General features: G+C 43.4%; 1 protein-coding gene across 1 annotated transcript in view; it reads left to right on the top strand.

Moving 5' to 3' along the window:
- GUCY2F (guanylate cyclase 2F, retinal) overlaps positions 1-23,626 on the top strand; it is an 87,516-nt gene extending 63,890 nt beyond the window's left edge. Inside the window, exons 10-18 of the mRNA XM_064574852.1 lie at positions 1,694-1,843; positions 5,196-5,344; positions 7,628-7,791; positions 8,568-8,760; positions 12,180-12,354; positions 14,256-14,354; positions 17,282-17,376; positions 23,365-23,453; positions 23,539-23,626. Of these exons, the coding sequence (XP_064430922.1) occupies positions 1,694-1,843; positions 5,196-5,344; positions 7,628-7,791; positions 8,568-8,760; positions 12,180-12,354; positions 14,256-14,354; positions 17,282-17,376; positions 23,365-23,453; positions 23,539-23,626 (1,202 nt within the window). The remainder of the gene's footprint in view (positions 1-1,693; positions 1,844-5,195; positions 5,345-7,627; positions 7,792-8,567; positions 8,761-12,179; positions 12,355-14,255; positions 14,355-17,281; positions 17,377-23,364; positions 23,454-23,538) is intronic.
- Positions 23,627-24,383: the final 757 nt, after the last annotated feature.

The following is a 24,383-nucleotide window of genomic DNA, read 5'->3' as shown; positions in this document are numbered from 1 at the left end:
CAGCCCTGTTACTCCCTTCTCCATTATAGCCTTCCTGTGTATCTGGCTCCCTGTCCTACGGCTGCCACCCCCACCCCCATTCAGGCCCCTTTCACCTCGCCTTGGGCTCCTACTGTAATAACTTCCTAACTGGTCCCCCTGACTCCAGCCTCTCTCCTTCAATCCAGCTTGTGCCGGTTGCCAGATTAATCTGACGAATACAGCTTTCATCAAATCCCTCTCCAGCTCCTGCACCCCTACTGCCTTTTGTATTCACTCCAAATGCCTTCATTTGGCTCTCAGGGCCTCTCACCTTCTGCCCTCATTCTTCTAGCCACCCTCCCTCCCCCAGTTCATCAACCCCATTTCTCATTTCTCATTATTCCTTAACAGAGCCCTTCTCTTCAGCCAAGCTAATCTGCTTACCACCACCCCCATCGGCAATTTGCTCCTTTCTACTTCTTGTTCTTTTGCACGTACTGTTCTTTCTCCCTGCAAAGCCCTTACCCTCTCAGCTCTAGGAAACAGCATCCTTGACCTTTTTAACAAGATCCTTTAAGATCTAACTTTTCCAGGAAGCCTTCCTGGATTAATTTGATCAGCTCAGTTTTCTCTCTCTCTCTCCTTTTTTTTTTTTTAGTTTGAGCCTCATGGAATTGTCATTATTCAACCATTTTTACCCATAGAAATGGCAATTTCATATGATTCCATGTAAAATGCTCCCTCCCACTTTTGACTACTCCATTTATATTACTAATGTGTGAATGTGTTATTTATTTATTCATTTATTTATTTATTTAAGAGATGGAGAGAGAGAGAGAGGCACATGAGTGGGGAGAGGGGCAGAGGGAGAGGGAGAGAATCTTAAGCAGACTCCACGCTGAGCACGGAATCTGATGGGGGTGGGGGGTGAGGGCTCGATCTCATGACCCCGAGATCACAACCTGAGCTGAAACCAAGAGTCAGACGCTCAGCTGAGCCACCCAGGCGCCCCACTGTGTATTTCTTTATATATTATTTAAACAGCCCTGCCATGTATTGCAGTTAGGGGGTTCACATGTCTGTGTTGCCCATTGCTCTGTGAACTCTGCAAGGGCAGAGGCAAGGTCTAATTCATCTCTGGTGCCATCCCTGCACCTAGTGTAGTGCCCAGTACATAGTAGACCCTCAATAAATATTTGTAGAACTGACTTGAAGGAATTGTTGCATCTTCTTGCTCTGTGAGGAATAGAGGAGGCCTGGAGATCCTCTAATCCTCTTAGAGAAGACCTGGAGAAAGCAACTTGTGAATCCCTGAGCCCCAGCACAATCAAATTACCAGACACATATAGATCTCAGCAAATAGCAAATCCATGGCAACCGGAGTGGCTGTGCACTTGCCTTTCCCTGGAAGCCTGCCAATTACTACTTGCAGGCTCAAGAGAGCAAGAAAGCAAGTGCCAGATAGTTTTTCTACTTTGAGCTTCTCTGTCCTGCCCCACACCTCCGCTCTATCTGCCTTCATGGTCCTGGAGTGGGGAGAGTAGTATGCTTTCTCTGTGTGCAATTTCTTAGATTCATAGATTTGGACCCCGGGTGGGGGGCACTAGCATGCTAGTCTGTCTAATAAAAATATAAAGCAGTCAATGAAACAGCACCCTTGGAACCCTTGAGGGCATTGCAAACACTGTCAGTTAATCCTCCCTGCATTCATTACACAATGCTTTCTTTTCAGAGTTGCTATGGACGGCCCCTGAACTATTGAGAGCCCCAAAGGGCAGCAGGTTAGGTTCTTTTGCAGGAGACGTCTATAGCTTTGCCATCATCATGCAAGAAGTGATGGTCCGGGGCACCCCATTCTGCATGATGGATCTGCCTGCCAAAGGTAAGCGGGAGGTGAAAAAAGGCCACTAGGGGCCCACCATGACCCACATCATCAGCCTACCCCAGGCGGTTGTAATTTGCCAGAAGAGTGAACACAGTTATGTGTTTGTGCTAACTGCCTGCTAGTCTGCAAATAACCCATGTTGTGTGCAGGTGGGACTTAGAACCAAACAGATTTAGGCATTTTGAAGAAGTTTCCCAACCCAAGAAGTTGGCCCTTTCCAAACTGGAACATTAGCCAAGAACCTACAGGACCTATGTTGGACTATTTTTTTTGTTTGTTTTTTGTTTTTGTTTTTTTAGCAGCCTCCTCTACTTTGAGACACTCCCTGTCAGGTATTTCAGTACCCCTCATGATGCGCCTGGATGGCAAGGTCCTTCCATACTTTCCCTATGACATGCCATAAGCTTTAATCCTCATTTTTCATCAAAATGATTGCCTATCAGGCACAATCCATCAAGGAATGGTAAAATCAGTGGGCAAAAGTTTGAGGGGAAACAGGATATTTGCATAATCTAAGAGTATGAACCCACTAGATATGTAGTAATTATAAGTGGAAAAATAATAAATTTACTAGGGGAGGATGATCCTGCAGACACCACCTTAACCAAGTGATCAAGGCACACTGTCATCATGTACCCCGTGACATGATGCACTGAGAAGGGCACAATGTCACCTTTGTGGAATTTTTGCCAAAAAATGCATAACAATCTACCCAGGAGACAACATCAGACACATCCCAAATGAGAGACATTCTGCAAAATAATTGGCCAATATTTATCAAAAGTCATGAAAGACAGGGACAGAATGAAGAAACATCACAGACTGAAGGAGACAGAGACACGATAATTAAATGCAATATGGGTCTTGAATTGGATTGTGGGACAGAAAAGGAATATTAGGAATAAAACTGATGAAATTCAAATAAAGACTAGAACAGTAATAGTAATGTACCAATAGTAATGTACCAACCATTGTACTATGGTTATATAAGCTATTAACATTAGAAGAAGCTGAGTGAAGGGTATACAGGCAATTATTATACTAGTTTTATAACTTTTCTGGAAGTCTAACTTAATTTCAAAATAAAAAAATAAAAAATACAAACAAAACAAAACAAAGAAACCCAAAATACTTAGCTATCTTTTGCCCCCACTCAGAGTCCCATATCACTCCTCTACTCAGAACTCCCTAACTGTTCCCCATCACTTGTCAATGAAGCCCAGATTCCTCACGTGACATACAAGGCTCTTTGAAATCTGCCCCTAGCCACCTCTCTAAGCTTATGTTCTGTCACTCCCTACACTCCAGCTAAACCACATGACTGAAAGTACCATGGTCTCTCTTACCTCTGTGCCTTCAAGAGAGCTGTTCATAGTCCTTGGAATGCCCTCACCTTCTCCCCACTTTGCCTCGTCCAATTTTTGTCACCTCCTCTGGAAAGCCTTCTCTGACCTCTTCAGTGTGGGCCAGGTGCCCCCTCTGTGCTTACCTGTGTGGAATATCTGCTAGAACACATATTTTTGGTCCCTGTATAGCTCCTCCATTGAACTCTAAGCTCCTCAAGGGCATGAATTATGCTGGGCCTAAATGGAGAAGTAACCCATTCAACTCAGTGGTGTTCTGGTAAAAAGATCAGGACTCCCTTTACCAGAGAGTGGATGAGGGCAGTCACTCTCCAAGGGGTTGGTTCACATGGAATCTATTACACTGAGAGCAGGGCGCTGCAATGGAGAAACCATTACTGGTATGGGTCAACGTGGGTTGAAGGAGCAGAGGTGCAATATCAGAAGGAGCTGAGAGGTCAGAGGCAACAACCTCCCCTTCTTTCATGGAGACAAGGGGGCACTTACTATGGTATGAAGCAGCACTGTTGGAGTGTTACAGCCAATATAGGGGTGGGAAGGGCCCACTGGTGGGGCAAGCAAGGTTTGGTGCCTGTTGGAGTTGGGGCTGTGGGGAGGGGGTTAGGGATAAGAAATGAGCTGAAGAGATAGGGCTTAGATTTTACCCTGTGTGTTATGAGAAGTCGTGAAAGGGTTTTAAGCAAGAAAGTGACATGGCCAAATTTGTGTGTGTGTGTGGTTTTTTTTTTTTTTTTTGGTTCGTGTTTTAAGAATAGATTTATCTATTTAAATTTACATTTAAATACTTAAATGTAAATTTAAATTTAAAAATAAATTTAAGAAGAATAGAAGGCTAGGCTGGAAGCAGAGAGAACAGTTTGAGGTCTAGTGTGGGTTGCTGAGGACATTGAAGGCTAACTATTTTCTCCTACTTCCAGGGAGTTTTCACTCTTTGTCAGTCTGCCTGATCTGGACTTCTCAGTCACTAATGGCTTTTGGGTCTGAATAGGGAGTTTTGGAACTCCCAGTTGAAGTCTGAGGCATTTGGAAGCGGGACAATGTAGTAGATTGAGACTGCCTGGGGTCAAATTCAAATTCTGTCACTTGCTAGCCATGTGACTTTGTTTTGTTTTTGTTTTTTTTTTTTAAAGATTTTATTTATTTATTTGACAGAGAAAGACAGCGAGAGAGGGAACACACGCAGGAGGAGTGGGAGAGGGAGAAGCAGGCTTCCCGCTGAGCAGGGAGCCCGATGCGGGGCTTGATCCCAGGACCCTGTTAAGGCAGACGCTTAACAACTGAGCCACCCAGGCACCCCTAGCTAGCCATGTGACCTTGAACAATTTACTTTCTCTCTGTTCCTCATTTTCACCGTCTGTAAAATAAAAATAAGGGCTCCTACCTCATCTGTTTGTAGTGAGAATCTAATGAAAGAATGCATTCAAAGTCCTTAGCCCATAGTCTGATACATGGTAAATGTTCCACTGAAAGTGAAGTTCAAGGACAAGCAGTTAGGAGGATCTAGATGAGGTCTTGAACTATTTATTGGAGTTCTTAATCCTCTTTCCTAGGGGCCAGGCAGGGCTCACAGTGTGCATCTGGGCTGGGCCTGGGACTTCAGGGAGGGCTAAGTGGGTCTACTGTGGGGATTGGAAAGTTTAGATGATTTGGAGGTAGGTGAAGGGAGCCAGATCATTGGAGGTATAGTGTTAGAATTGACATCAGATAGGACACATCTAAAACCTAAAACCTAAAAGCAGGATAAAGCTGTGCCTAAATGATACTACTGGCCCAACTGATTTTCTTGTCCCCTCCTCAATTGACTAATACTTCCTTTGCTCAGAAACAATTTACATTCAAGCCACTTGAGGAAAAAGCAAAGGAGATGGCCTTTCTGTGATTTTTTCCCTGGTTAACCTCTTTCTTTGCTAAAACTCAATGATCTTTGTCAAATCTTGGTGCTCTTTCTATGATTTGTACAACTTTCTCCTCTTACTTCCGGACAGAAATCATAGACAGACTTAAGAAGCCTCCTCCTGTGTACAGACCAGTGGTTCCTCCTGAGTATGCCCCTCCAGAATGTCTCCAGCTGATGAAGCAGTGCTGGGCTGAAGCTGCAGAACAGCGACCAACTTTTGATGAAATATTTAATCAGGTAAGGACTCTGTGAATCTTAGCACTGCCCAGAAGTCATCCTAAAGCCAGCCTACCGAAAACTAACTCCTTGGGTTCTCATCATATTGTGAAAGGAAGCTCTTGCAAGAGAAAAAAAAAAAATCACTCCTCTTGGGGAGGAAGCATTGGGGTGGCTACTTGGAGGCCTTCGATACTGGAGCATCCCCAGCACATCCTCCAAGAGCGCAATGGTTGATTTTAATGTGCTTCTGTATATGAACCTCTGTTCCAGACCATCCCCAACCTGACCTAACCAACCTTTCAGAAATAGAATTGAACCACTGGGCACTTGCAAGGCAATGGCATTGAGACTGTTAAAAATGGGTATCATAGAATAGATGCAGGTCCTCATAGAGCCATGTTTGCTTTGGAGATCCCAGAGAACTCTGCTGAGTATACCATTGAAGTGATGCCAGGTGGTTTTGAGGGGTTAGGAAAGACATAGGGTCTTCGAAAGATGCTCATGACAGAAGAAAGTGCAAACGGGGAGTACAAAAGCAGGAGATTTTGTAGGTTCCTAGGGAACTACTTGAGGCAATAGAGTGCACAAAAAATGGTAAACTCTCTCCTTAAGATACTAAATTTCTGAAGAGGCTAATTTTTTCCCTAGAGTTGGGGATAGAAAGGGGGAAATGAGGAAAAGGCAGAGAGAGCCCTGCTAAGGGGAGCTAGGGTGCAGTTCTTATGTTGGAACACGCAGCTTAGGGCTTTGTTGAAACTACAGGATACCAAAATTGAGGGTGCTCTCTGTGAGTGCTGTGTCAGCTCTGGTGGAGAGGCTTTTGAGCCTGGCTGGAGTACAGCACTGAGATGCTTTGTGAGTGGCAGGTATCTGAGGCGGAAAAAAGGAGTTGGATTGAAAGCCCGAGGGGCCCTGCATTTGTAGTCATCCATGTCCCCAACTAACAATGCCTCCATTAGCCTGGCTGGGTTTCTTGAGGACACTCAAACAGGTATTCAATAGTATGGAAAAGGCAAAGGACCATGAAGGTCACATTTCTGAAAACTTACCATGAGGCAAGAGAAAAAGCATTTGCCCTTGTGTTGATGCTAGAGATGTTATTTCAGAAGGCAGCAGAGAAGCTGGTGATAGATAGAAGGAGTGCACGTCATACAGCCTTCAAACAGACATTGGTGGGGCTGCCTTCACTGAAATGCTTTGGTGGAAGTTTAAATTGTCTGAAAGACCAGGATAGTCTGCCCACTCCCTGCAGCTAATAAAACTTAAACGGGAAGAGGAGGAGAGGGAGGCTCCCCGGGTTAGGCAATAGGGGAGCCTTAAACATTTGAGCAGGCTACTGAGATTACCTGCAGGACCTTGGTAGACACGTCGATGTGGACCAGGCTCAGAAGAAAACCCCTGGTATCAGCTTTGGGGCATTGAGTGCTAAGGGGAGCATGTGTGGCCCAGCTGTGTAAGAAGGTTCATTGGGACAAGATTCCTAGATGTCTGCTCAGCAAAACTACCACCAGTCTTCTTATTGTTGTAAACACAGCCTTGTGCATGCTGAACACATCAGCAAGGAGGGGCTACCCCCTCGTGATTCCAGTGCTATGCCAAGCTCCCTGTCTCTGTAGATGGACAGGGCCTCAGGAGGGCACATTAAAAATCTGTGGCATGCAGCCACCTCTAAAGGATCAGAGCATAGAATGGGGCAAGACCAGTTGACTTTCTACATGAGCCTGACTGACATGAAGGGTAGGTGCTAGACCACATCATTATTCCTGGACTTCCATGGTAAGATGGTAAGAAATAGGGGTAGATCTAACCATGTAGATCTTGGGTCATATTTAAGAGGTCAAGGAACCATCCACTGTCCAAGAACTGGTAACACAGTGGCATTAGAAGTCAGGATGACTTCGTAGGTTGATTATCCAGAAGGGTAAAGCAGTACTCTCCTGCCCTCTCTCCCCTTATTCAACTCACAAATGGCCTGGGCTCAAGACCAGATCCTATTGCCTTTGAAGTGGCTACTACTCATGTGAAAGCATCTGAGAGCTGGAGAATCCTTCCCAGAGCACCTTTGCTCAGACTTCAAAGAGCCAGAAGGGTAGGGGGAAGAGCCACTCAGGGAAAAAGAGCCCTGTGAATGGGCCAGGGTAACAATGAGGTTGAGTGGTGACTTTTCCTATTTATATCTAGGTTTACTTCTTGTGCCCTGGCATTTTAGAGGAAGGGATTTGTGATAAGGGGTCCTACTCTATCATCTCTGAGTTTGGAGAGTAAAAATTCCCCTGGCTCCTTGTTCTGTTTTACTTCCAGTTTAAGACTTTCAATAAAGGGAAGAAGACCAATATCATTGACTCCATGCTTCGAATGTTGGAGCAATATTCTAGCAACTTGGAAGATTTGATTCGGGAACGGACTGAAGAGCTGGAAATTGAAAAACAGAAAACGGAAAAGCTTCTAACACAGATGCTACCCCCGTATGTGTGAACACCTGAGGAGTGTGAATCCTTGTAACAGTGTGTTCTAGTAAAAATAGAAAAAAAAGATTACCCATCAACTAACTGTTCCCTCCCCCTGTCCTGTACCCTCTCTTTTCCCAGTAGGCTTGAGTCACAACTTCAAATCAAAGATGAATTGGAAACCAAGGAACTAGAGCACACCTTCCTAATTTCCCACTACCTGTGGAGCATGCTGGTCATTTAAGTTTTTGGTGCTTCAGTTTTTCTATGAGTCACTTCATGACTTTGCCTGGAAGCTGACCAATTAAAAGGAGTCAGTTCTTTGAGCTCCTAGAGGACAGTAGCAGAGTTGTTTTTCTAGGTTTTTCCTTCCTTAGTTCAAAGCCTTACCTGTTGATACTGTTTCCAAAATTTCCAAGGCACCTGATCATGTTGTAACATGATCTTCTAGGAGATAATTGGGGAAACTGGTCTCATGCAAAGCAACCACCTGGGATCATTCCCTGAGTGAAGGGACAGCTGAGGAAGAAGGAAAGCTGAAAAATCTCCACAAAAACACAGACCAGGGCTGTCTGTTCAGTGCTGTATTCCAGCATCTGGCAGAGTGCCTGGCTCATCATAAGCACTCAAAATATATTAATAGACTAAATTAAAGATTTAATGTTTTCATCCAGACGACATCTTCTTCCTCATTTACTTGGCAGTGATTTTGGAGAAATTGTGTTCTAGCAGATGTGTGTGTGGCATGCAGGGAGGCCACTGTCCTCTGAGGAATAGCTGTGTCTACTTTTCAGATCAGTTGCCGAATCCCTCAAAAAGGGCTGCACGGTTGAACCTGAGGGCTTTGACTTGGTCACCTTGTACTTCAGTGACATTGTGGGCTTCACCACCATCTCAGCCATGAGTGAGCCCATTGAGGTGGTGGACCTTCTCAATGACCTGTACACACTCTTTGATGCCATCATTGGCAGTCATGATGTCTACAAGGTAAGTTATTGAGCAGAGAAGTATATTCTAGAGGGAAATTTTTATATGATGTCAATATTCCAAAATTAAAAGGTGGAATTTTACTGAATGTTGTTATGTAGGAAGTAAAATTTATTTATTATTTGTTTGTTTGTTTATTTATTTTAGTTTCAGAGATAGAGTTCAGTAATTCATCAGTCACGTATAACACCCAGTGCTCATCACATCACGTATCCTCCTTAATGCCCATCACCCGGTTACCCCATCCCCCCATCCCCCTCCCCTCCAGCAACCCTCCGTTTGTTTCTTATAGTTAAGAGTCTCTCATGGTTTATCTCCCTCTCTGATTAAGGAAGTAAAATTTAAATAGTATACCAGTTCCATTAGTATCTTATTTGAAATGAAGGCCAGACAGAATGCATAAAATTTCACATTTTACAAAATAACAGTATGAACCAAGCAAAAGATTGCCAGTCAGATTTCTCTTGAACTGTTTTCTGGAACTGAGACGAAGAAGAGGTTGGAGCCAAAAGGGTTATTGTACTTCAGTGGCTAAGTAACCACAGTGTAGGCAGTATCATGCTAGGTACTGAAGGGGAGACCGAAGAAGGATTGGTGCTTTGCCTGTAGTTGGTGACTGCTACAGAGTTCATCTTGGTAAAGCTTGTGTAGCTCTAACACATACTGTTAAAATTTGGTTTGCTCCCTTAAGTATCATTTTTATACAGGAGGGAACTCTGGCATCACATGGGTCAAAGACCTATTAGACCTGAGGCTCTTTGGGATTGCTACAGGGTAACCAAGAGCCCACCTAGTGGTCTGAGGTCTAGGGAAGTCATTAACCGTGAGGTTGCAACCCCCTGCTCCCACCTTCCCCCCACCCCTCCAGCTGTCAATTTCCATTCTTCCTATCCAAGATTGCAGAAGATGAGCAGAGAACAGATGGCTACGTTCACTCATTTGGGTGCCATGCTTCCTTACTCTTGACTTTTATGTGTTGTCTTATCTCTAGGCAGAAAATGACTAAAAATCTTATAGCTGTGCAAGGCCATTTCCACGTTTCTGCAACATGGATACTTGTCTTATTGATGGAGAAATATGCCCCAGGCATCCCAAACTTTAGACAGCTCCTCTGTCCCAGGAACCAAGGTAGAGCTGGGGAATGAGTACCTCCATTCATTGGATCCTTCACAGTAGTCTGAAATGTTCCAACTCTCAAATCGCACACAGGGCAGTATGTTTATCTCAGATTAGACAGGGCCCTTTCAGGTCAGGTAGAGAGCCTCAGGGTTAGGCCAAGCTACCTAAATAGGTCTCAGAAATAGACATTATACCTGTCAATCAGCCGGAGCTGCAAACTAATCAAGAAGCACACATGGAAACCACAGTGGAGGAAAAAATCCATGGAATCAGACTACCTGTCTTAACTTGTTGATCTCAAGCAGCCTGAAGAGAAAAACAAATCACCAAAAGCTAATTCAGTTGAAACTAAAATCAAAGATGATTCCGCGTGGGCAGTAACACAGCCACTGGTTTAATCAATGCAGCTGATACTGTTCAGACAATTGGTGGAAGTCTTAGGGATGAGGCCATAGGATATTTTGGTACTTTGTGGCTGCAGTAGGGAGTTAGTGGTCTGTTTCCAGAATAGAGCAGGGCTATACAAATCCAAAAATGAAATCTAATTTTTCAGTCCTGCTTATTAAAAACAACAGTGCAAAGAAAATAAAATTGAACCAGCAGTGAGTCACCAAACCTGTTTGTGTTTTCATTTTCTTTACCTGTAAAATTGGAATCACCTCCCTGGCACTTGATAATCTGAAATGGAAGTGAGAAGGTTACTTCAGAATTACAAAGCTGGTGATTTGTTTTCAGTTTCCGTTCTCCTGCTACCACCCAATCTCAACCAGCCCCCTTTCTATACCTCCTCTGCCCTTTCTGTGTCCTTCTGCTGGCTCATGCCGCCCACAGTCCCTCACAGCAGTCTCTCACCAAGGCTAGGTAGTGCCCATGCTCCCTGCCCTTCTAATCTCCTCATCCATGTCTGTGGGGCTCCTGAGTGACTGACTCGTTTCGGGGAAGAGTCAACCACTATTCTTTGATAATGGCCAGCCAGTGAGTCTCTCCCTCCCATATAACATTCACATTGTACCTGTTGCCTTCCTCTGTGCAGGGATCCCTTTCTCCAATTGCACCAGGAAAGGGAGGCCCTGGATGGAAGCATGGAGAGGTACAAAGTCCCATGGGTTCAAAGCATCACTGTTATTGGCTATATAGAAAGTCATGATGAGAGGCCTATTGCTGATTACTAAACTCTCTCTGGAGCTGAGTCATAGCCACCATCCCATGGCATGTGTCAAGACATATCAGTTTGGTGATGATAATGATGATGATGATAGCTTGCCCTTATCCACCAGGTAGGTTTTAAGTGCTTTGGCATATATTAAGTTATTCAGTCCTTAGAAAACTCTATAAGGTAGGTACTGTCATTATCCCTATTTTACAAATAAGGATACTATAGCACAGAGAAGTTAAGTGACTTGGCAAGGCCACACAGTTTGTAAATGGTGCATCTGGGAGTCTAACCAAGGCAGTATGACATCACAGTTTCGTGGTCTTAACTATTGCACTTCTCCAGAAAAGCATGGATTTTAATTAGATCCAAACTTATACTAGCAGTCTGACTGGCACATTTCATGGAAGTCCTTCCAGGTTACTTATCTTTTGGATTTACTTGAAATGCTTCACCTTACTAGTCACCTAAAAGAGTGAGCACACGTCTTTTAGGAAAATGAGGAATACAGATTTGCCTTTCTTTACAGGTGTCCAGCTCAAAGCAGCTGAGGGCAGATACTGCTGCCCTTTTGAGAGGTGGCACTAGGAGAGGAGGGGGTGGCTGATGGAAAAAAGACTCCGTTCTCATACCCAAGGGACTATAAACTAACTTCATCATATTAGCAATGCAAAGCAGAAGGAACAGTCTCTTCCACCTCATTCCTTTCCCTTTCTCTATACTTGCCTTAAGGCTGCCCTAGCTCATTACCAAATCTTTGAGAGAGATGCTTGCTAGAGGAGTGCCTTATGCACCTTCTCCTAGGGTGTTCTTCCATGGACATCTATGGATACTCTCAGAAATGTCCCTTTTCCTTCCCCCAGGAATTACTTGGGGCCTGATAGTTCCTGAGGGCCAGCCAGGAAACTGCAAAGTAGCGTATGTCAGAATCTATGGGTGTGGGACCTAGACATCAATTTTTTTTTCCCTGAAGCTCCTTAAATGATTCTAATATGTAGCCAGACCTTGAACCTCTGACAGTCTCTCTCCATCTTCCTCACTGTACGAGAAATAAGCTTCCCTCATACCACTTAAACTGTGAAACACACACACACACACACACACACACACTTATTTCCCTGCTAATTCTATTTCCCCTGATTCCCAGGTAGAGACCATTGGAGATGCTTACATGGTGGCCTCAGGCCTCCCAAAGAGGAATGGCAGTCGGCATGCAGCTGAGATTGCAAACATGTCCCTAGATATCCTGAGCTCTGTGGGTACCTTTAAGATGAGACACATGCCAGAGGTGCCAGTCCGGATTCGAATAGGCCTGCATTCAGGTAACCACAGCCAGCTAAAGTGAGAAAAGACATTCCCATGTGCCTCAAGAGAAGATTAGAAAAGGTCGGGGAGGGTAGTGCTTCCCTGATTACTGGCAGCTGAATTATCCAGGTGTCTAGTGCTGCCTAATTTCTTTATGCCTACCCAACTTTCACTCTCTTCCCAGCACCTGCACTACCCCCGTGGGAAGCAGTCCTTGTTCTAGGTACCAAACCCTTTCAATCTACCTTTCTTGTTAGAGCCAACATTTCCTATGTGCCTCAAGGGAAGACTAGAAAAAGGGTAGTGTGCCCCTGATTACTTTATGCCTAAAACTTCCCTCAACTGGCTTTTATGACATGCTCCTCACTCTCTGAATGCTTTTTCTCCATTTCATTCACTGGCTGTCTTGGCAACTCCTGCTCTCTAACTGTGGCTGTTCCCCCATTTTCTGCAAAGCTCTGAGTTGTGGTCCCCTTGCTCTCTGCACGTCTTGATTTCTGTTTCTCAACCCACTCCCACCTGGCTTTCATTTTCTACCATTGTCTGATAATCTCTTCTGTCTTTGTCTGTCCCTTAAATATTGATATTCCCCAAGGTCCTGGCTTTCACCCACTGTTTTTCTCCCCTTACATACTCTCCTCTCATTCATGTCTATGATTTAACTACCACTTGTATGCTGACTTCCAGTCCCACTTCTATACCATTTATCTTACCTCAACCATACTTTGTCTTGGGTTGTTGCTTAATTACTTCCTGTTTAGTAGTCTCTTCTCTTTAATTAGACTATAAACTCCTAAAGAACTGAGACCATGTGTTACACTTCTTTTTTATTCCCCTTGGTGCCTAGCTCAGTACTCAATGAATGCATATGAATGGTGAGAAATGAATTAAAATGAAAAACATAAGTTTTGTAGTTCTTACTTATTTTTATCCTTATAAATTAAAGAAAGAACTTTTTGAAACAAAAACAATTAACTTTCTTTTTTTGAAAGATTTTATTTATTTGAGAAAGAGAGAGAGAGTGCTCACGAACAAGGGGGAGGGGCAGAAGGAGACAGAGAAGTAGATTCCCCACTGAGCAGGGAGCCTGACATGGGACTCAATCCCAGGACCCTGGGATCATGACCTGAGTTGAAGGCAGACGCTTAACTGACTGAGCCACCCAGGTGCCCTTAATTACTTTCTTTAACTCAGGAAATAGCAAAAACATAATGCTGAACAATTTTAAATAGAGAGCAGAGGCCAGAAAAGTAAGGGTGGAGAACTTTTTAGATACTCCTGAATTAGGTTTTCAGTATGGTTGCTGAAGTTTTATCAAGTAATGTTCACTGTCTGAACACCTAACATGGCCATATTAAAATGTAAGAACAAAACACATTCTAAGGGCAAATAGAATATATTCTTATCTATATATGCTGCTTGTCCATGCCCCTAACACAAATGATTGAAAGTCAATTCTACTTCTTTTCAGATTTTCCAATTGTCTTAGCAATAATTCTCTTGGGAAATAAATAGCCCCATGAGATCCCTTCTTCCTACCCTAAGACATAAGAAAGGGTCACATTTTTTTTTATTATTACAACAAACATGCTTGGATCCTGAGTTCCTACCTGGGCCTTTCTGGTTTGGCTTTTATGCTTATTTGTCCCTGTTGACAGATATAAGTATCTTGGGTGTAACTGTGACTTGGAACAAGAGTGTAAATCAGAAGTGTAGTCATGTCTGCATCATTATAAACTTGCTTTCTTGTAGGGCAAAGAGTTTATTACTCATTGTAGGACTTCCGTCAGATTCCCAGAGCTATTTGGTAGCAACTTTGTTCTTTTATGCAGCTACATTCCTTCCCTTGGCAGTGTTCCTCTATTAGCATTGGATGTATACCTGTTGACTATAACCCCAACTGACTGCTACTCTACAGGGCCAGTTGTTGCTGGAGTGGTGGGCCTCACCATGCCCAGATACTGCCTGTTTGGAGACACTGTGAACACAGCTTCTCGGATGGAATCAACAGGCTTACGTGAGTACCTAAATGATGGGATGGGATGGTAACCTCCTACTGTTGGAAAAGTGATTTTCAAGAGGGGGAAGAAGAGCAGGATACCTGATGTTTTAATGTTTTTTTTTTTTAAATAAAAAATAATTTGAGAAGAATAAGATTTTATACACAGATTTCCTGGTCTCTAATGGCAAGCCAGTAGGGGGTGATATTGGATTAAACATGTACCTTTCTTGTCCTAGAAATGAAGCTGTAGCTAAGTGACACTGAAAAAGTCGGTCAATTTGATCGAAACAACTAAAAATGTCCCTTGGGTACAGAAAAAAATTGGCCAGCCTGGTGGGGAAGTCATGTTGAAAAAAGAAAAAGTAAGGGACTGGCATTTTTAGTTTTTCATTTAGTTTGTGGAGACACACCCAGAATCAGCTGCCTCCCACCCAACTGCTGTTTGCTGCTCTAGTCCTCTCTCTGAACTTGTTAGGATCCTAGGAGTTCTGGTTTTATCAAATAGCCCCCTTGAATTTAGCTAGCAATAGTCCCTCAACCTAAAATCTGAACCTTGGAAATCTGAAATAGTCAATTCCAATTTGCCTGTATATAAAATCTTTAGTTTTTATCAAAACAAGCGTGGTGTCAAAGATACCATTTCTTCCCCCTCGCCTTCTTTGAGAATAAAACTGTACAAATCTTTATGCCATCTGTCTGTTGCCGGCACCTCTTTATTGGTTATTTACGGCCACTACTAAGGCGATGTCAGAATCACAACATGTCTTTCCCTTTATCATGGTTGAGCAAAGCAATCTGTTTATGCTAATATAGGAAAGCATAGAAAACGATAATAAGTTCTATATACAGTTTTCATGGGTTTTCTATTTAAAAAAAAAAAACACTTAAGCTCTTAGCAGCCCTGGTTTTGACAGCTACTAGGCAAGACAAGCTCTTCCCAAACTCCAGCAGTCTACGCAAACTAGTCTCTGATGATATGGTGGCCTACATCACAGTGGGTGGTGCCCTATCTGACCCCACTCCTCATCACTCATGTGCAGAAACAGGCTTGCACAATGGGTCCAGTCTTAGTCAATCTAGCCTGTGAAGCCATGATTAAGGAGGCAGCACGGAACTTAGAAGCTGTTGTCAGAATAAATTTTCTGACATCTGGGAAAGTCTTCAAACTCCACAGACATGGCAGAAGCCATGGAAGTAGTCATCCAGGAACCGCTGCATGCATATGACTTTGTTCTTGAAGTGCAACCCAAGATGAAGTGAAATTGATCATGGAACCGCAATGCAGATTTGGCACAGCACTCTGGACTGATGTAAGCTTGTAGAAGACTGAAGTCATCTTCTGGTCTGCACCGGGGAAACTCCACTCATTTCACATTGGAAATATAGAGCTGAGAGCAGAAATTGAATTTTCAGATTTAGGCAGCACCTTGTCCAGTGATGAGTTAGGAAGAGGAAAATGGAGTGAATCATACACAGCAGGTGTTTATTAAGCACTGACTATGCAAGGAATGCATTGTGAGGGACACAAAGAAGCAGACACATGTGGTCTCAGCACTAAAGGAGCTGGTTAGTGTGCTTTTCTGGAAACTAATGACTGTGACCAAAATAGAGCATTAAGCTCCACACCTGATTGAAGATTTGTAAAGAGGTAGCCTCATGATGGATATGAGACTAGGACAAGTCAGAGGTCTATTAAAAATTAATTTCCTAAATATCTCCATTATGCCCAGTTGAATTCACTGATTCTGGAATGGAAGTAACTAGTGACCCAGTCCTGGAGTGATTCTCCTTGCCACATACCTGGGTGCTCATTGGAACGAGCTATCTCTCTCTTTTGACCTGTGTTCCCCACTAGTAGGATTATGACTGACAACCAGATGCTAGAATGGCATACACGGAGCTGGCAAGGGGCACCTAGACGAGCAGGTGGCTTTTAGGAACCCTTTTTGAGCAGAGGTTTTGGGTGACCATGACTTAGTGAGGAAGATACAAACAACAGTACTGAGCTGGAAGGAAAGTTATTATGTTATTATGTGAAAGTATTATAAGAACACATAGCAGAAATTTCTTGCAGTTCTTTCCAGCCTATGCCTTCCTACTTAGATTATTCTCAGCTTCTAAAAGAATTATTTTCTCAAGTGTGTGGGAATAAGTCTTGGACTTTTATTTAAGACTCAACTTGAACAGGTCTTACTTCATAGGATAACCGTTTTCAAGAAAGTCAAGGATTCTGCCTGAGTTAATAATAAATGATTGTTCTTCACCAAAGAATTACACTTAGTTTCTACATAAAATTTTTAGTCGTAGTTCTCCATGTAACACTCTTATCCCAGGTTGGGCTCACTAGTTGGAAAATAACACATTCGTGTGTGTATCTAGATGCATCCACCCAAAGGAAAGCTATAAATGTACAGTTGCCACAGAATGTTGACCGAGGTCTTGGGACATTTTTTATTGACGTTCTATTTTAAGTGCAGCAATATTGGAAGATAGTTGTATGGATGTCTATGTAAAAAGACACCCTGTTGTCTCTTAAGTAGGATAGGTAGACCTTGGGAGCTCTGCTTTAGCAGCAGCCTGTAGAAGAAGCTGCTGAAACCTAACTTCCCTCTGAGGAGGTCCCATTTCAGCTGAGAGCACAGTAGTGGCAGCCAGTTTCTCAATCACAATCGAGTTAAATTAACACCTTTCTATTGCATGGCCTTTCATCTGAGATAGTGTCTAGGAGGCTGATAGGTGCTATAACTAACACCTTATTTGGGCCTGGTGAGGAGGGCCACCACTCCCCATTCCTCCTCCTGTGAAACCCCAACTGAAGCTCTCTCTCAGGGACTTTTCTTAGGGTCTTATTCATTTAGGAGTGGGGGGCATTTATTATATTAATATTTTCTCATTGATTTTACCTGGAAGGATCCAAAGTCATGTCTGTCTTTCTTTCACAGCTTACCGCATTCATGTCAGTCACAGCACCGTGACAATTCTTCGAGCTCTGAGTGAAGGCTATGAAGTGGAGCTTCGAGGAACGACAGAGCTCAGGGTATAATGTCCTTTTGTCTTTGTTTTTGTTTTTTTTTTAAATCAAACCACTTGGACACACCTGCTTCTGGAGAGGTCATGGTCTGCTGAAAGAGTTTACCTGGATGTCTGAGACTTAGAGCTATAATTTGGGCAGAATTTCCAGCCCTATTTGTGGTTCCCAAGAGATTGTTCCTTTTTGCTTTGATTTTCTTCTCCTTAAAATATGGCCACAGTGAGGAGGATTGTTAGAACTCCTTCTGAATTTTTCAGACTATGAGCCGCATCTTTCTCAAAGGATTGCCCAGAATTTGGGTTTTCAATGAGCTGCACTATTATTTATTTAGATCTTCTAACTTCCATTTTGTTTACTCTTTGGCAGTTCCAGACATGATTCAATAAACTAAAGTATTAGTGAGTTTGGGTTTTCCATTTGCCTGCTCAGTGGCCACATTTCTAATTTTTCATCCACACCATTGACCCCCTTCCATTTACAGAGAGGCTTTATGTCTTCCCCAAAGGACCAGGAGGAATAAAGTCAGTTCCTGTGAAAGACAAACATTTTGTAGCACCTTTTCTTTCTGCTAGGACTATCCCTTGATCTAGGATTCAGGATTAGGATAATTTTCCCTTTTCTTTCTTTCTTTTTTGCCATCTCCACTGGATTCTTTTCATCTTCCTCTGGATAACCCCAGAGCCCCTGACTTCCCCATTTGTAAGAGACTCTAGAGAGCTAATCATCTAACTTCTTCATTTTTAGACGAAAAACCAAAGCCCAGAGAGGTGAAGTAACTTGGTAAGGGTCACGCAGTCAATTGATGGCAGAATCAGGCCAAAACCCAGGAAGTCTGACTTCCCACTCAGTATCCTTTCTACGGTACCATTGTGCATGAAAATTATTTTCTCAGTGATTATGCTTGGGCAAAGCAAAACCCAGGTACTGAGTGATGCACAATTTGTTCCTGTCATTAACAAGCCTTCCTCAAATGGTGGCAATTTATGTGTAAAAGGATTTCAGAAGTTAAAGGTTGGAAGGCTTGATTCTGGTTGATCAGTTACTTTTCTGGCTAATTCTGGTTTGTCTCTTCCAATAGATCCTAATATCTTCTAGCAGATGGGATGAGTCATTTATGAGGGGACAGAGGTTCCTTTCCCACCTCTGCAGAGAACTCAGTGAGATGATAGGAGTGGCAAAATTACTTGAACAGTGAATCACATCACTCAAGGCTTTTGTGATCCCTCTATATATTGACATTTCTTAGCAGAGGAGGACAAAGGTGGCTTTATTTCCTGAGGCACTTTCCTGTCTGTATTGCTGGGCACAGATTCCATCATTTAAAAGCTGAAGAGCTAAAGAGGTGACACTTTTGAAACTGAAAAGTAAAATATGCCCCCACCCCATGGTTTTTATTGCCCCCCACATTCCAGTCAGGAAGCATTATATCTTTGGGTGTTTTGAGTACAAAAGCAGGACTACTTCAAAAGGGCCCTTTGCAGCTTCACAATTTCCCTTACCCCAGGGAATTTGGGAACCTGCTACAGCAAGTTGGAGGAAGAAGCAGGGAGAGGCTTCCCCTAAGGCCATGTCAGGCCATGCTTATTGAGGTGGTAGAGGCTTCCTGATGGAGAGGGAGATACTGAGAGAGAAGAGAGGGGGCCCCAGGGGAAAGGAAGGGGCAATGTGAAGAAGAGAATAAGAAGTACCAAAGAAGGAAGGGAGAAAATGGGAGATCCTTTCTGCCTCTGTACCCCTGCCCCTGACCAGAGGCAGGTATTGGACATTACATAGTAAGGACTGGGGGACAGGAGATTCCTTGTTCTTTGGGGGCATGCAATATATCCCCAATAAGACCATATCACCAGTACACTTCAGAAATTCTGATTCAACATTTCCATCCCTCATTCACTCTGTGTTGTTGGAAAGCAAAAATCGCTTTAGTACATGGGTCAGAAGGACCACATTTGATAGCCTGCCAGGTGTGATGGCCAAGACGATGGTTGAAAACATCCTCTCCTTCAAGCTGGCTGATATTTGAAATTCCTTCATCAGAGCCTCTTCTCTTGGGCTCAAGGATTACATCCAGTAACAACACTCTTTTCCCATTCCATCTCCTTCATTGGGGTGATGACACTTTAAGTTGTTTCCCCTAGTGGGAATCAAAAGTGTGGATTGGGGGCGCCTGGGTGGCTCAGTCGGTTAAGCGACTGCCTTCAGCTCAGGTCATGATCCTGGAGCCCCGGGATCGAGTCCCGCATTGGGCTCCCTGCTCGGCGGGGAGTCTGCTTCTCCCTCTGACCCTCCTTCCTCTCATGCTCTCTGTCTTTCATTCTCTCTGTCTCAAATAAATAAATAAAATCTTTAAAAAAAAAAAAGTGTGGATTGGGTTGGGTGAGAGAAGAGAACATAGTGCAGTTGAGTAATTAGGTGGGTGGGGTTTACAAAGAAAGACATCAAACTGAGGAAGCTGAGGTAGATTGGGGGAGGACTCATTAGAGATGACAAGCTCAGCCTCTCTGGGGAGTTGTCCTGCCCACTCCAACCCCCTTTTGTACTCTACTGGCAACAAATCATCAGTGCTTAACTGGCCAATTCTGCCCTTTTCAATATTGCTCTCCTAATGACCTGGTGATAAGTCATCTTATTACCTCTTTTCTTACATGAATCCTATTTTAGTTACTGTTTTACTGACAAGTTCGAAGCTTCTTGCTGAAACTTTGTATATTTTGAGGCTTATCAGTTGTATTTACTAGGGCCTCTTAGGTAGATTTACATTCTGAGAAGACTTTCCTAAATGGTTGTTCTCAGCCAGTTTATGTCCTTGCCAGAGGTGGACACTTGTGACCTTGTCTCTGAATTCTGGGGCTAAATAGTATTTGATTCTCAGGCCCCTAAGCAGTAGTCCTGTTTTATTTGTGATTTCTCTTTTTTCCCCAACCTCTTCCACCCCTATTGTCAACTCCCAACACTCACATACACAAGTTTGCACATGAGTAAGCAGGTGCACACACACACACATACCAGCAATTGAGCTAAGAAGTAATGAGGTTGGGGGCACCTGGGTGGCTCAGTTGGTTAAGCGTCTGACTCTTGATTTTGGCTCAGGTCATGATCTCGGGGTTGTGAGATGGAGCCCTGCATCAGTCTCTGTGCTGGGCATGGAGCCTGCTTAAGATTTTCTCTCTCTCTCTCTCTCCCTCTCCTCCTGCCCCTCCCCACCTACCTCTCTAAGAATAAAAAGAAGTAATGAGGTTGTATTGGCAGAGTCATGAAGGTCAGAAGGTCTGGTCTGTAATTCTCGTCCCATCAATGACTCAATGTGTGACATTGGACAAGTAACTTTATCCTCTCTGTGCTTCCATTTCTTCACATAGAGTCCTCTTCTGACCTGTGATTATCAGGAAGCTCATTAATCACAAACTATAAAATTCCCAACAGTTGCTTTTTGGCCTCTAGACCTGTCCCTTGACTCCAGTGTGTTGGAAAAATTATGTGGTATAGAAGGAAGAGCATTTAAAATTTGGAGTCTAAGATGTTAACTAGACTTATTATGATGAGCATTTTACAATATATATACATATCAAATCATTATATTATACAGCTGAAACTAATATAATGCTGTATGTCAGTTATACCTCAATAAAAATAGCTAAGTCGTAGTAAAAAGAAAATAAATAAAACTTGGAGTTCAGTAAAATTGGGTTCAAGTTCCAGCTATGCCTGCTTATTGACAAGTCATTTAATTTCCATGAAACTCAGTGTCCCTATTTGCAGAATGACGTTAATAATAAACGCACCTTCCAGAGTTTTTGTGAGAATTAAAAAAGACAGGAGATGCCAAAGTGTCTTAAAAGTGTCAGGCCAAAGGAAGATGCTATTATTTGGTGGTGGTGGGGGGGGTTGTCTCTGGGACTGCCTAGGGATTGATAACAAGTCAAGGGTGTGCTTTAGATTTTAGTTGTTGCAGCTTGTTCCCTCCCTTTCTCTCTCTTCTGCAGAATTTTGGAAATAGGGTGGGTAAACAGAGAGCTAGGATTCTAAGAATTCTCCTGGATGGGCTCCAAAACCTCAGAGAGCCCCTGGGGCTCCCCTGCATACTCTTTGATTTGGAAGCTTGCCTGAGTCCATAACACTCCCATTCTCTTTTGCAACCATTAGTTCTGGCATACCAGTGTGTGTCCCAGGACTCACCCAAATATCTGGACAATCCTGGCATCCACAAATCTCCCTTGGGGATTGGCACACTATCCTGATAGCCTCTAGATCTCAAGACAAACAGCCAAATGTGCCTGGGGGTTGGGATCCTCAAGTTGGACCTTTAAGAGTATGTTTTAGCAAAGTGAGGTCCACTGACACCTGAGTATTCCAAGTGCTCAAGGGTTGAGTTTTCCAGTGAATGGAACAGTCTATCTACTGAGCAACTGTTCTGTATGAGACACTGCACTAGGTACTGTGAGGAAAAGAGCTTAGGAGGCAGAAGATTTGGGCTTGTATTTAGAGCCCAAAGCATGGCTTGACAGTGTTTTTATTTAACTGCACTGTGAGTTCCTGAAGGACAGAGCCATTTCTGTTTTTCCACACCTGGTACAGCGAGGGTAGAATAAATGTAAGAATGAGGGATATGAGTATATTTTAAAGTTGTTCACTTCTTCCTACTTGCCTATAGTGGGCTTGTTCCGAGCCTTGAACCAAGTATCTGCAAAATGATTTGAGAGTCTTCCATTAAATGTGCTTATTATTATTATTATTATGGTTGTTGTCATTGTTGTTAAGGGAAGAATATATGTGATGTAAAATAGAGAACAATGGATTTGATATTTAAAGGGGGGACAACCTAATTGGAATTTCTAAGTTAAACAATTTAGAACTGTTCCAAATGAGATCAGCCAAGAGTGAGACCATATTTCAGATTAATGAGTTGGAAACACATCCCATTACTTTTCTCAGTCTTAGTAAACACATTTTTTTTTCCTTATGGATTGGAGGAAATGAAAGAACAGATGAAAGACAGTTGAAAGGAGGAGAGTGAAACACATTGAGAGGAGGGTTTATTAGAAAAAGGGGAGGGCAAAGCAGAGACAGAAAACTTGGCTCCTCTGAGGTCATCACTTAGGCTCTGGGGTGACCAGCTGGAGTTTACACTCCCTTTCTCTTCTCATACCCATGGTTCTTGACAACCAAGGAACTGGGCTGTAGATGGAGGCCTCCCTGGGGTCTCTCTCTACCTGTAAGAATCCCTTGGCAGGAAGAAAAGAACACTGCAGAAATGTAGACCTCTCTAAGCAGCCAGGATGCCCTGGCCTGCACAGCTTGCTTTCCATTACTATTCCAATTTTTGGGTTTTGTGAGAGCCTTTGGATGGTGAGTATTTGGGGGAGGTAGACTCTGAATGTATCTACTCTAGACAGGAAAGACAATGGGATGCCTAAGGCCAAAAGATCAGGGCAAAAATGACAAACAAAATCTTGAATTCAGCATCCAGATGTTTGGTTACTATGAAGCCAAACAACAACATGTTCCCAACGATGGAGCTGCGTGGCAGTGGGTAGACAAAACATCTGGATGACAGCTTCAAATGGTGTTCACTTTTCTTTTTCTTTCTTTTTTTTTTTAGAGAGGGTGGAGAGGCGGAGGGAGAAGGGGAAAGAGAGAATCTTAAGCAGGCTCCATGCTCAGCGTGGAGCCCAAGGCAGGGCTTGATCTCATGACCCTGAGATCATGACCTAAGCCAAAATCAAGAGTTGGACACTTAACTGACTGAGCCACCCAGGTTCCCCCAAATGGTGTTCACTTTTCATCTGCCTGCTGTGTCAGCTTATGGAGCTTGCCTGAGGCACAGGTATATATAGCAAGGAAGCTGTGTAGGAAGGAAGACTCCAGGGAGTGGTGATAAGGGAAAAGCAGAGGCAATTTCTGAGCCAGACTGAATGCTTATACCCCATTGATCAGAAGCACATCTTTGGGAAAATTGGTTATAGCACATTTAAGATTTTCTGTATTTTCTATAATAAGGGCAAAGGCACAGAAGAGACCTTCTGGCTGGTTGGAAAAAAAGGCTTCACGAAGTCCCTTCCTCAGCCCCCACCAGAGGGCAAAGATGGGTAAGTAGAGTTCACACTTAGAGTCTTCCTATGCCCTAGTCTGCTCCACTGTCTTCACTATTTTTGTGTCTCTCCTGCCCCACAGGCAAGTGGGCCATGGCTTACAACCAGTGGAGATTGCAGCCTTCCAAAGAAGAAAAGCAGAAAGGCAGCTGGTGAGAAACAAGCCATAAGGTAATGGCCAGCAGGAAAACAGAGCACAGGAGTTTGCCAAATTTTCAAAGCTGGGGCTCCCTTTGGCAATGGGTGCCAGTCTCAGCCTACACTCTATTGGCAGAGTGTGATGAAGTTGGTGAATTTCCAAGCTCCACTGAGTTGAGCAAAAACCTTGTGGGGAGGCCAGTTGCAGAGCGAGCTGCATCTGAGGGAGGTCAGCTACCCTGGCCTGAGAGACCCTTGCCTCCTGCACTGATAACACATTTGAATGTTAACAAGGCTGGCCATGTCATCTAGTTATCAGACAGGAGCACCTGTCTGTTTCATTGTCAAGAACCTGGACCACATGATGAGCCACTTCACATCTTTGGAGATTCACATCTATCTAAGCAATACAGCAATATTATGATGACCCCCTTTTCCCAGGATCCATTGGCAAGACCATCTTTGAGGGGATATTATGTCATTTCCTCTGGAGGCACTGCTTGATCCCTTCTGAGGTTGGCATTGCCAACCAAAATAAGACTGTTTACTCCTTGACTGCCTGGCTTGAATTCAGGACAATTTCCCCCATTGCTCCTACTCCTACTAGAATGGTATGATTCTGAAGCAGCAACAACAGCCTAATTATCAAGAATTCTCCCCATATATTTATCTCTGAGGAATCCATTGCTTTCTGGGGCTCCTCTCAGCATCTCTTCTCTATCTTGCTTTCTTATTTTCTCTTTTATGGAGACTTTGACCCTAAGGCCTATAGCTCCCTCTACATATACT

This window comes from Mirounga angustirostris, unplaced genomic scaffold, assembly GCF_029215605.1.
Source record: "Mirounga angustirostris isolate CCGP_5_RB_7025 unplaced genomic scaffold, mMirAng1.0.hap1 SCAF_11, whole genome shotgun sequence".
NCBI classification, from domain to species: Eukaryota; Metazoa; Chordata; class Mammalia; order Carnivora; family Phocidae; genus Mirounga; species Mirounga angustirostris.
This window is presented reverse-complemented; position numbering and strand designations above follow the sequence as displayed.